Genomic DNA, 12,439 nt, shown 5'->3' on the forward strand with positions numbered 1-12,439 from the left:
AAATTTTAAGAGAATGAAACAATAATGTTCACCTATTAAAAGAAGAAGACAACAATTATAACAATAATGATAACGATGATGACGAAAAAATAAAAAAAATTAAATAAAAAAATAAAAAAGAGAAAAAAAATGAAAAATAATAATACTTATTATGAGTTGTTAAACTTACTTACGTGGTTGCTTAAGATTTTTAAAAATATATAATAGATATAAATTAATTAATAAATTATTAAAATTAAAAATATTAATTAATTTAATATAAAAATAAAATAAAAAATTATTATAAAAATAAATATAATTTTATATCATTATTCAATTATACTCGTATAGTCAAGCTTAGTTTGGTGCTTTTTTAAATGAATACATAATGTAAATAAAAGAAGTTACATGTAAAGTAGGAAAACGTCCATGGAAAAACACACAACACACGTGGTTGTGCAACAAAACTTGATTTCAAGCCCTACATCCCTATCTATCTACCTGTCTATCCGAAGTCTACGAACAGCTACAGCATCAAATATGACATATTTATATAATCGAAAAATAATTGAAAATCTTAATTTAACTCTTTTAATTATCTTTCTAAATTTTAAATAAAAAATTTTAAATTTCGAAAATTTTAATTTTTTTAAAAATAATATATATTTAATTTTTTTACTTATTTAATTATTTAAAAAACATAATAAATTAAAACCCTTCGTCAATTTCATCGAAACAAAAACACTTAGCATTCCTGACACACCACAACGAACACACCTCTTTCGTTTCTCCTCCACGTTCTCTATAAAAAAACACAAACACACTGCGACACTGTCACACCCCCCAAAATAACTCCTTTTATTTATCTTTCCTTTTTAATTCTCAACTTTCTTTTTGAAAAAAATTGGGATCCCTATTACTCTATTAGGCTTTTACTCTATTAAAATGTTGAAGGCTTCATGCAACGGCTCAGACCGGGTTCAATTCATGGCCCAATGCGGGTTCGCGGGTCAGCCCGCTTCCGTTCTCGTTCGTCGGAGGAGCGTGTCCGCCGTCGGATTCCGCTATCCGATGAACAGGGTATTGTCGGTTCGCGCCATCGTGTCGGACCGGGACGGGGCGGTGGTGAACCGGGTCGGAGCGGAGGCGGGGACGTTGGCGGACCGGCTGCGGCTTGGGAGCTTGACAGAGGATGGACTGTCTTACAAGGAGAAGTTCATTGTGAGGAGCTATGAAGTTGGAATCAATAAGACTGCCACCGTTGAAACCATTGCTAATCTCTTGCAGGTAGTTTTTTTTTCCCCTGAATCTTTGGTTTTTGTAAGTTTATTTTATTTGGTGATGTGTTGTGCGATTTGTTGATTGTTACTTGGTTCAGTTATTTTGTAATGGATATGTGAAATTTTAATCTGTCTTTTAATCTTTTATGTTTTTTGGAAATGGTTTGGGGTAAGATTTTGGGGACTTTCTGATTTGTTGCATCTATGCATGCTTTGTTTTGAACCATCGGAATGTCGACTTCGCTTTTTAGTTCAAAAGTGGAGATGGGATATTCGTGGCATTTGGCTTTATTTTGTTTTGCTTCCTGATTCATCTGCATTTCTTGCCACTTTAGTTGGAACTTCAAAAGATGAAAGAGTCTTTTGAATCTGGGGTTGTTCAGTTTTTGGGTTTTATTTATGCAGATTTGGATAATTGGATAGTATTTGAGTTCCATGCATGGAGAATATATTTTTGAAAGTTATGTTTTTTTATCCCTTTTTTTTTTGTGCTTCTTTTGAGTACTGATTTGTTTCTTTTATTTTTTACTTTAATTATAGTAACTGGGTTCTTTAATTGTATAAGTCTACTACTCTACTGCTTCATTTTGAATTGGTTCATGTTCATTTGTGCTCCCTTTTAAGATTGGATCACTGGAAAATGAAAGTCGATGTTTTCAAGGTGCAAATTGATGATTTTTGGTAGTTGGGGTTGTTTTGCCTATGTTAACCTGATTCATCTACATTGGTTACCTGCTTTTTGGCATTTCTTCTTCTTTTTGCTTTAAGTTTTGACTTGGTGTTTTGGCTGAATTTTATTTGTGCAGATTTGTATAGCTCTGTGTTCCGTTGTGTGGAAATTTTAAAATGTGCTATTGTATTCCATATTACTTAAGTTTTGAAATGTGACTTTTTTTTTTTGTTGCAGGAGGTTGGATGTAATCATGCTCAAAGTGTTGGATATTCTACTGATGGTTTCGCAACAACTCCCACCATGAGAAAATTAGGCCTAATATGGGTTACTGCTCGGATGCATATTGAAGTCTACAAATACCCTGCTTGGTTGGTGATCTAACTTCATTTTGGATGTTACTCTTTCCAACTTGTGGAAAAAGTGCTAAAACAGCTTTTTCTAATTTTTTTTTCATTTTACATCAACCAACTTATCTAATTATTTTTATCTTTTTATAGTACAAGACTAACAGTATTGAATAGGGTCAAATATTTTGATCAGACGGCATTTACATGTTTATATTATTATGTCTTTCAATTTAAAAGTTTTTAAGAGTTGTAAATATAAAAAAAATCAGGCCTGTACATGAATAGGATCTATAATGATTTAAGCAAAAGTAATAACATGAAGATTTCAACAGGAGTGATGTAGTTGAGATAGAGACATGGTGTCAAGGGGAAGGGAGGGTTGGAATCAGACGCGATTTTATACTAAAAGACTATGCGACCGATCAAGTCATCGGAAGAGCTACAAGGTACATGTTTCCCCTTCAATTGAATAGATGCTGTACTTTTATATATTTTTCCTTATGATACTTAGTTGATAAAATATAAATCTGTACACTAGTATCTATTGAGATTTTATACCATTGCCTTTAATTTCGCATCGGGTAATCTATGATTTTTCTTTCCATCTGTTATTCTACACTCATTTTCCCTAAGTAAGAATGATTCCATGTATTTTATACAAGCTTTAATATTCAGGCATTATGCTTTCTTAGGATCTAAAGTTAAGACAAAACTATCCTTTTTTGGATTGAGAGAACCTAAAAATTCTGCTGCATTATGTAAATTCAAGAGAAAAGGGTTGACGAACAACTGCCCTGTAACTTGGCTAAAAAGGGACGCTTGGCGGACAAGGCTTCCCACCTAATAGGGTCCTGACACCTAGAGCATCAATTTTACCATTTTGCTATGTCACTAAATTTTGACATGTTTAGGTTATGTCTTTAATAATGAACAGTTGACTATATACCTTTTATTGATGCAGCAAGTGGTTGATGATGAATCAGGAGACTAGAAGACTACAAAAGGTGTCTGACGATGTTCGAGAGGAAGTTTTAATTTACTGTCCTCGGGAGCCCAGGTAGATGCTTCTCTTTACCATATTTTGATAATATGTTGCAAAAATTCGAAGTTTTCTGGATGAATGGATGCCTTACTTCATTTAGTCGCTCTTAAAATTCTCTTTGTAAATAACTGGAATTTTGAAAAGCAGATGTGAAATGATTTCTGCAGCTTCTGAGCTTTCTATTACAAACTTGTCAGGTTTCCTTAATCCTTATAGATTTAAATCAGAACAAAACAAAAAAGACCACTGATGTTGCAGGCTCCAAAAGTTCATTCAGAAATGATAAGTCGCACTTTTCCATTTTTCTTTCATCATGGATTGGAAGGGGGAGGATAGTTACTTAAAATAACTTTTGGAACAATTGCAGCAGATGCCAATCGCTACTCTCTCCACCAGATACTAATTGAGGCTGTAATACTTGTAGTATGTTTAACTGTACGAATGAGCAACATTTAAAGGAACACAGCAATATTGGTAGCGAAATTCTGTGATACTGATATAAATTTTAATGTCCATGTGCTTTCCCCCAAGTCACCCTATGTCCACTTCCTGCCAATCAATGACAATATCCATAACTAAATTTTCATATCAAATCTGCATAAGCAGCACTTGATTTCATCCCCAATATGTTTCCTTTCTAGCATTCACCTTGTCTTAAAATTGCTTCTTATTCTTAGCTGCAGTCTTATTGTGGACCATATCACTAATTCCAGCCATATGGAACTTTTTTGGTCCACAATAAGACTCTACCTAAGAATTGAGACCATTCTGGACCAAAACGTTCCAGTCTTATTCTTGGGCCATGATACTGATATTGTGTTTCAAAATCATCCTTGCCCTCAAGGTAGAGACCTCTAGAAAGCTATCTCGATGGCTGTTTATGAAGAGTTCTCAGACTTGGGTGCGTTAGCCCTCACTTACAAGGAGTTACTTTTCTTGCTGCATTTGCCAGATAGCTAAGATGTCTTTGGCACACCTTCAACTCCACGAGCTATGCATTTCTATTGAAGAAAAACATGGAATGTAAGGTCTACACGTTAATCTGGGAGGAACAGTAGTAGTCCGCAAGCAATTGGATTGATCCTTTTAGCTTCAAAATGGTCCATAAAAACTAGGACTTTCATTTAAAATTGAGTAATTGACTAGTTTTGACAAAGACTAGAGCTTATATGGTCAAACTTAGTAGTTGCTTTAGCTTAGTTAGCCTTTGGTCACAATCCTCCATGAACTCTTATAGTTTCGCAAGTTTTTTGGGTGTGTTGGATCTTGGCCTTACAATGGCCTGACCAATTAGTGCTAATTGTCTCATGATTTACTGTATCTATATTCGGCAGACAATACACATATATGCCATTGCTTGGATTTGATTCCTGCAAAGCAACAAATTTGCCTCACTTGTTCGTCCTTCCGAGGGTGATAAACTAAATTGTTTCAAACTAGTGCCTGCCATATGGAACGTTTTGGTCCAGAGTGTTCTCAAGTATACTGTCTGTCTTTATTCGAGACTGTAGAGTGAGTCAAACCATTTAAATACAGTACTTCCTGATTGAAGTACTTCCTGATTGAAGGCTGTAGCAAAATCCTTGGATGTGTAAAGAAATAAGGAAGGTATTCTTGGTCCACCTGTCCACCATCACCATGATTGAATCAAAACCCTTGGACTTGGTCAACCCCTCGATAAATCCATGGTCAAACCAACCAGATCTTAGTGGAGAGATGGATTTGCTTTGGTAATCTCTTTGGAGATAGAACTTGGTACATGTTCTTGTGGCACATATTACAATGTCTAATGCAATCTTGAATGTGCTTCCCATTCCTTCCCAATAGAACAACCATAAAATTCAGCTTTAGTTCTTGAAGAACCCCGCATTTCCATCCATGAATCATGAAACTCTTAAAAGATGTTGGGAATTTGAGTGGATGTTAACGGATACAATCTCCCTTTATAGTATAATCGTCTATGTATCTGTTGGTCTGATGTTTTGGCTGCTTTCTTCAAAATATCAAGTTGTACCAAACAAATAAGATATTTATTATTCTTATTCTACATCAAACTCTGATTACTTTTAGCTGCTTCCTATCTGTCTATGTGGAGGCTTTATTGTTACTTATGAGTCATGGTGGATTTTACTTTACATGCCAGCCTCCACCTTTTTTTTTTTTTAATTTACTGTTATTGCCTTTTTATTTTTCTACTTGGTGTCAGATTTGAATTTTTAACAATATTGGCCAGCATGTGATTGTTTTTCTTGCATTTTTTGTTTCTTACTTTGTTATATTTTTCTTTGGTGATTTAAGGTTAGCAATTCCTGAGGAGGACAGCAATTGCTTGAAAAAAATTCCAAAATTGGAAGATCCTGGTCAATATTCCAGGCTTAGACTTATGGTATGATCATTCGACTTGGAGCCAATTTCCTTTTTTCTTTATCTTTTCGTTTCCTTTTCATTTTGGTAAATCAGGCAGACTAGAAGTTCTACCTGAAAGAAAAAATATGCACAATAGAAGTAAAAATTTGTAATGAAGTCTGATATGCCTTTGACCACAGGCTTCCGTGCATAGGCCATAAGACCAAGGCAGTTTTTCACTTTTCTGGCTTCTATCATGAGCCACCGTCTGCCATTGACAACTATTCCCTTAACGAGTTTATGATCCTGCCACGTTAAAACAAGAAGCTAGTCTATAAACTATCTTTCTTGTTGTGTATATATATATATATATATATATATATATATAGGGTAGCTTAGTGTACAAGCATCCCGCATTAATGTAGGGTCCGGGGAAGGGTTGTACCCAAAGGGTGTAATATTATGCAGCCTAACCTAATGATTACATTAGTGATTGTTTCCACAGCCTGAACCCGTGACCTTAAGTCACACGGAGACAACTCAACCACAAGGCTCCCCTTATATATATATATATATATATATATATATATATATATTAACAAAATCAAGGAACTCTCAATTCTACTACTAAGTTTATTTCACTTGGCTTTCCATAATTACATTCACGTAGCTTGGATACTTAAGTTGATTGTTCATATTGTGCAATTTTTATTTAGTTCATTTAGCTAATTTTGTAAAATAACAAAATAATAATAAATAACTCAGTTGTTGTGTTTCAATAAGGTTTCTTTCACTATTGATTTATACAGTTAAAATTGGCCCATATGAATATATTCTCTAAATGATAATTTTGAAATATGTAAAGACTTCGTTGTTACTAACGAGGATGAGTTGAGTTGAGTTTACAATCCATGATTATTAAAACCTCTTGAGTTTACTTAGACAATCAAATTTTGACAACCTTTGTATGGCTTTCTCACCATGCTTTTGAATAACGCAGCCTAGAAGAGCAGATCTAGATATGAATCAGCATGTTAACAATGTCACTTATATTGGTTGGGTTCTTGAGGTTGGTAATCATCTTTTTAATTTATTTTAATACCTTTTATTCGTTATTTACAAGACAATTCATATTACAGCTCTTAGGGAATTCGAATTGTATGTAGGTTAGAGTATAGAAAGTTACAGCTTTGGGAGATGCTTCAAATAGTAATTAAAAAACAAAAAACAAAAATTCATGCACTTTTGTGTACTTTTTCTTCTGGCTTGTTTCTCGAACGGTTAATAATCCTTGTCATAAATGTGCAATTATATCCCACAAAAAATAGTTCCATATTTAAAAAAAAAAAGTCTTGTCGTGCTGGTGTCCAAACAATTCTGCTTACAAAACCTTCTTACTTTGTCAGAGCATGCCTCAAGAAATCATTGATAGCCATGAACTGCACAGTATCACGTTGGATTACAGACGAGAGTGCCAACGAGACGACATAGTTGATTCCCTCACCAGCATTGAGGGCGACGGGGTGCTTCTGGAAGTCAATGGCACCAACGGATCCTCCATAGCATGGGAGCACGGTCAAGCCTATCAACAGTTTCTACATCTGCTTAAATTGTCCACCGACGAAGGACTCGAGATAAACCGAGGACGAACAGCATGGAGAAAGAAAGCTTCAAGATTATGATCATTAGTTGTGTCCCTGCCTTGCTCATCATTTTACTTTGAATCTTTCTTGTTCTGTTTCTTGCTTCGATGGTGGCCTTTTCTCTTTCCTTTTATTGTGTTTTCCCCTCAATTTTACTTAGAGTTCATGCACTTGCTAGGGACTGAAAAAGCTAGAGTTCGTTATTCCTTTCTTGTCATGCTTACAGATTGTAACGATGCTCTCTATCCTTTTTAGTTAGTGCTGAATAGGATAAAAGTTAGTCTATGTCACTGTAACCTTTTCCTTCTTGAGGCTGTAATCTTGCCATGAACTGCATGAGTCAAAACAAAAATGTTTTATCAAATTATCTCAAGCTTATTATTCTATTATCTTAATACTTCTGTTATGTCTGGTTTCAACTATTGTAAAGGAGAACAGTTTTGCTGTTTCAAACCTGATGTAGTTATTGAAGCACTTTTATGGTTCAAAGGGCATATAAATTCTGAAGAATGTGGCCAGCATGTGATGAGGACTTGTGCCTACTGTGCGGCCACATTTAGATCCAAAACTATAAGACTATTTCCTAAAGTTATAAAAAAATTTATTAACTCAAAAAGTGAAATGCCTATTATAGATCCAAAATTTCTTAAACAATTCAAATGAACATTTGAAAGCAGACTAAAATGAACATTCAAAATTTAACTTAAAAAAATATTTAAAAGTAAGATACTTATGTTGGAATATCAAACTAAAAATTCGTAAGATTTATTTTGGGTAAACATTCAAAATTAAAAATCCTAAACAATGAACGCCAAAAAATACTCAAAATCAACCAAATGAATCAAAATCAAACAGTAGAGGAAAATCCAAAACCTCAGTTAAAAAAAGAATATATGAAACTGTGATACATATGTTGGAACATTCAAAATATTAACTTTTACAATGTTAAACAAACGATGCAAAATTCACGAAATAGGCGAGTATAAGGTCCTATAGTGAGTGTTGTTTTGATTAACATTTTCGAACGGATGCTAGTATGAATGTGCTTTTGCAGAAAAAATTTTGATTAAAATGGTATTGATGTCAATGTGATTTTTGTTTGGATACCTTTTGTCAAACGTGATTTTGAGAAAATGAATATTGTTTGGATGATGTTAACCAAAATCATGTTGAAATGATGATACTTAATTTCTATGCTTTGTTATCGAATGATGGATAAGATTTTTAGCAACGCATATTATCACTAGTATTATCATAAAAGATAGGGTTTTTAGAATATCTCAAATGATAATCCTTCGACCGATTTTTGATATAGAGAATTTGTTTGGAACAATTGGTGACAGCTATGTACTCAGCCTCAATAATTGATAGGCTACTATATTTTGCTTGTCGCTCTAGCAAGTGACGAGACACTTTCCGAAGAAGCAGCAAGTTTCACTTGCAGTCTTTCTATCAACTATGTCTCGAGCAAAGTTTGCGTCATTATATTCCATTATTTCTGACCCTAAGCCTTTCTCATACCAAAGACTAAGATATAGTACCCTTGAGGTATTTGAGGATCCTTTTTGCATATCTAAGATGATACTCTTTAGGATTAAATTGAAATCATGATTAGATACCATTAATTTTAAAGTTTGGTCTACTGGCAGTGAGATATAAAAGAGATCTAATCATTCCTCGATATATAATCTCAGAAGTGCTTTCACCATTTTTGTTACCATCAAGGATCTGAGATGGATCATAGGAGTCGCCATTCGCTTAGTATCTTCCATATTGAACTTCCTTAGAAGTTCCTTGTAGTACTTGGATTGATGGATGTAGATACATTTCTTTGCTTTATCTAAAGTCTGACAAAGAATTTCAGTGCTCCATTAGTCCATTATGCTCATTTCAAACTCACCTTTCATTAGTTTAGAGAAATATTTGCATAGAAATTCCTGAGTTGCTCCAAATATGATGTCATCAATATATATTTGGACAACTAGAGGCTCCTTATTCTGATAAAGTGTAAATAGAGTGGTATCATGCACTCATCGCTTAAATTTGTTTGAGTTAAGAATGAACTCAGGTTATGAGTTAAGAATGAACTCATCACATCCATTTTATACAAAGTGATCTTCTGAGAAGCTACATAAGCATGAAAGATCCTAATGAATTTAAGTCTTGCTGGCAAATCGAAGATTTCTCATAATCAATTTCTTCTTCTTGATTATAACCTTGTGCTACCCGTCTTGTTTTTGTTTTCGACAATCTTGTCAGCTTCATCAAGTTTGTTCTTAAAAATCCAATTATTTCCGATGATAGATTTGTCCTTGGGTTTTGGAACTAAATGCAAAACTTGATTCTTCTTAAATTGTTCAAGTTCTTCCTTCATATCAATCACCCAATCCTATTCTTTGAGAGCTCTAGACACATGATTTGGCTCAATTTTAGAGATTATAGCACAACTATTTCTAAAGGATTATCTTGTCAGATCTCCTTCTAAGGTCTCTCCAAGAACTAAGTTTCTTGAAAGAACTTTGAGATCAATTATTCTCTTGTAGTCTTGTGTCTTATCAAATTCTTTATTTTTTTTTTCTTCTTCCTGTTCTTCCACCCGAATTAGAGGTATAGGTGTATGTAAATTCTAAGGTGAAGACTCTGTTTTAGGTTCAATCGTCTGAGATTTTGGTGGAGCTGCAGTGGTATTTGATATTTTGAGGTTATCTAATTAATTCTCAATCACTCTCATGTTTTCTTTAAGATCACTGCTCAATTCCTTGAACCTTACATGAATTGTTTCTTCAACACTCTCTTATTATAAACTCTGCATGCTTTTGAAACCTGTGACTATCCTAAGTAAACACCATCATAAGATTTGGGATCAAACATTGTGACCTTGTCCCATGTGATAATAATAAAATAGTGTGGCCAACTATATAAAAGAAAGAAATGCTGGATGTTCTTTCTTTCTACAACTTATAAGGTGTTAATTTGAGGATTGATCTAATAAATTATTTTAAATATGACAAGTTTTGTTCACAGCTTCAGCTCCAAAAGCTTTAGGTAAATTAGCTTCTAAAAGCATTGATCTTGCCATTCCTTACAAGCTTTTGTTATTCTTTTCAGCTACCTTATTCTACCAAGAGATTCTAGGAACTGAGAAGTTGTGAGAAATGTAAAGGTTTTTTTACAAAACTTTTCAAAATCTTAGTTTTTACCACTGTGATCACATCTAATGGTAGACATTGCGATTCCTTTTTCATTATAGACTTTTCTTGCGAATTCAACAAATTTTTTAAAATTCTCATTCTTATGAACTAAGAAAATAACCCATGTAACTTTGGAAAAATTATCAACAATTACAAAGATATATCCTCTACAACTCAAACTTGTTGTTTTGATATGTCCAGGAAATTAAGAGGTCTCGAAGAATTTAGAGTGTTTATCTCTTGATTGACGCTTTGGTCTATTTTTCCATCTCAGAATAATCACATGTGGAATCTTTTTCATAAGAGATTTTGGAAAGTCCCTTCCCAAGCCTTTTATGAAATAACTCAAAAATTAGTTTTATGTGAGCATCACCAAATTTCTTGTGTCATAACTATTTGTTATTAATGATCGAGGACAAGACATTTTACATTTTGATCTATTAGATCCTCAAGGTGAAATACACATGTGGAATCTTTTTCATAAGAGAATTTGGGAAGTCCATTCCCAAGCCCTTTATGAAATAAAAATTAGTTTTATTTGAGCATGACCAAACTTCTTTTGTCATAACTAATTGTTATTAATGATCGAGGATAAGACATCTTACATTTTGATCTATCCTCAAGGTATAATACATAAATATTCTCCACTTTTGAGCAGTAAGAATAGTAGAGCCATTTGCTTTGTTAATAACTTCAAACTAATCAAAGTTTGTTTGAAACCATCTACTAAAAGCACATTTGCTTTACTATTCTTGGGTGTGAGATGACTGAATTTCTTCGTTCTTTTCTCCAGTCATATGCCTCGAACATCCATTATTCATGTACCACTTTTTCCTTTTTGACATTTGAGTTTTCAACACAACTGCATTCATAACCACATAGTTCTTGAAATATGCTCATGAGTTTTTTGAGAACTCATCTTTTGAGGTTTCTTACAAACCTTCTTTCGGGGTTTCTTGGGAATCCTTCATCTAAGGTTTTTCTTAACAACATTTTTCTTGAATTTACCATCATTCTATTTGTTCCAAGAACACTATTTAGTGACATGTCCAAACTAATAGCGTATATGGAAAAATTACTCATCATTATTTTCAACATGTCCTAGACCAAACTTTAGAAGATAAGATCCCTAACAACTAGGCATTAGATCTAGATTATTGGTACCACTAACGATATTTTCTATGTCATCAGTGAGAAACTTGTTAACTCTTATTAGCTCATAAATCTTTTTCTTTTCAGCCATGATATCTTCTCCTCCTGAGATTCCATCGTTTGAGCTTCTATTTAGGAGTTTATATCTTCTGCTATTCTGAAGCATATAACTCGCATTTAATGGGCTCATTGATAGCTGTCGGATCCCAAACTTCTTTTTGAAGAACAATTATCTTAGAAAGTAATAATGTTTTTTTTTTCTCTTTTAAAGTGTCTTTTAGGGTAAGATCATCTTTTTCTTCTTAATATTATTAGATTCTCCTTTCATCATTAGTTTCTTTGTCCTTTTAGATTGCAGGGCCAAAGACTTTGTTTCATGAGTTTTAAGTGAACCAAAAAGTTCATATAAAGGATTGTTGTGGACATACGAAGCCACCTTTTTGTGAGGCTTCTGAGGATCTTCGAAACTAGTTGGGCATTTGTGAAGGCATGACCTAAACTTTTGAGAGAGTTCACAATGTTCATGAACCTAGACGACATCTCAGCTATATTTGCGCCTTCTTTTATTATAAAGTCTTTATATTGGCTTATTAAGATGTTCATCTTAGTTTTCATGACTTAGTTTTCTTAACCTTTTCTGCACCTTCGTGAAGCATCTTTAGTCTATCCCAGATTTTTTTGGCCGTTTCACAAGTGATGATCTATCATACTCAGTCTTACTGAATCCACAAACCATTATACATTTGGTTTTAGAGTTCAACTACATTTTGGCCTTCTGAGCATATG

The 12,439-nt window shown here is 33.7% G+C and overlaps 1 protein-coding gene across 2 annotated transcripts; it reads left to right on the plus strand.

Annotated features, from left to right (window-relative positions):
• The first annotated feature begins 693 nt into the window (after positions 1–693).
• Positions 694–7,705, plus strand: LOC112796795 (oleoyl-acyl carrier protein thioesterase 1, chloroplastic). Of its 2 annotated transcripts, XM_025839406.3 has the most exons (7): positions 694–1,266; positions 2,167–2,300; positions 2,612–2,725; positions 3,241–3,336; positions 5,620–5,707; positions 6,668–6,736; positions 7,074–7,705. In XM_025839406.3, the coding sequence occupies exons 1-7, from the start codon at positions 925–927 to the stop codon at positions 7,347–7,349; spliced, it is 1,119 nt and encodes a 372-aa protein (XP_025695191.1). In that variant the 5' UTR covers positions 694–924; the 3' UTR covers positions 7,350–7,705. The 2 variants fall into 2 exon arrangements, with proteins under 2 accessions (XP_025695191.1, XP_025695193.1); XM_025839408.3 differs by lacking the exon at positions 6,668–6,736 and having other exon boundaries at positions 703–1,266.
• Positions 7,706–12,439: the final 4,734 nt, after the last annotated feature.

Source organism: Arachis hypogaea, chromosome 4 (genome assembly GCF_003086295.3).
Source record: "Arachis hypogaea cultivar Tifrunner chromosome 4, arahy.Tifrunner.gnm2.J5K5, whole genome shotgun sequence".
NCBI classification, from domain to species: domain Eukaryota; kingdom Viridiplantae; phylum Streptophyta; class Magnoliopsida; order Fabales; family Fabaceae; genus Arachis; species Arachis hypogaea.

What these genes read in the sequence shown, in the direction of transcription:
- LOC112796795 (XM_025839406.3), top strand. Translation starts at nt 925, where the DNA reads ATGTTGAAGGCTTCATGCAACGGCTCAGACCGGGTTCAATTCATGGCC. An exon ending in GTCTACAAATACCCTGCTTG is followed by an intron (nt 2,301 to 2,611) that starts GTTGGTGATCTA and finishes AGATTTCAACAG; the next exon opens with GAGTGATGTAGTTGAGATAG. An exon ending in ATTCCAGGCTTAGACTTATG is followed by an intron (nt 5,708 to 6,667) that starts GTATGATCATTC and finishes TGAATAACGCAG; the next exon opens with CCTAGAAGAGCAGATCTAGA.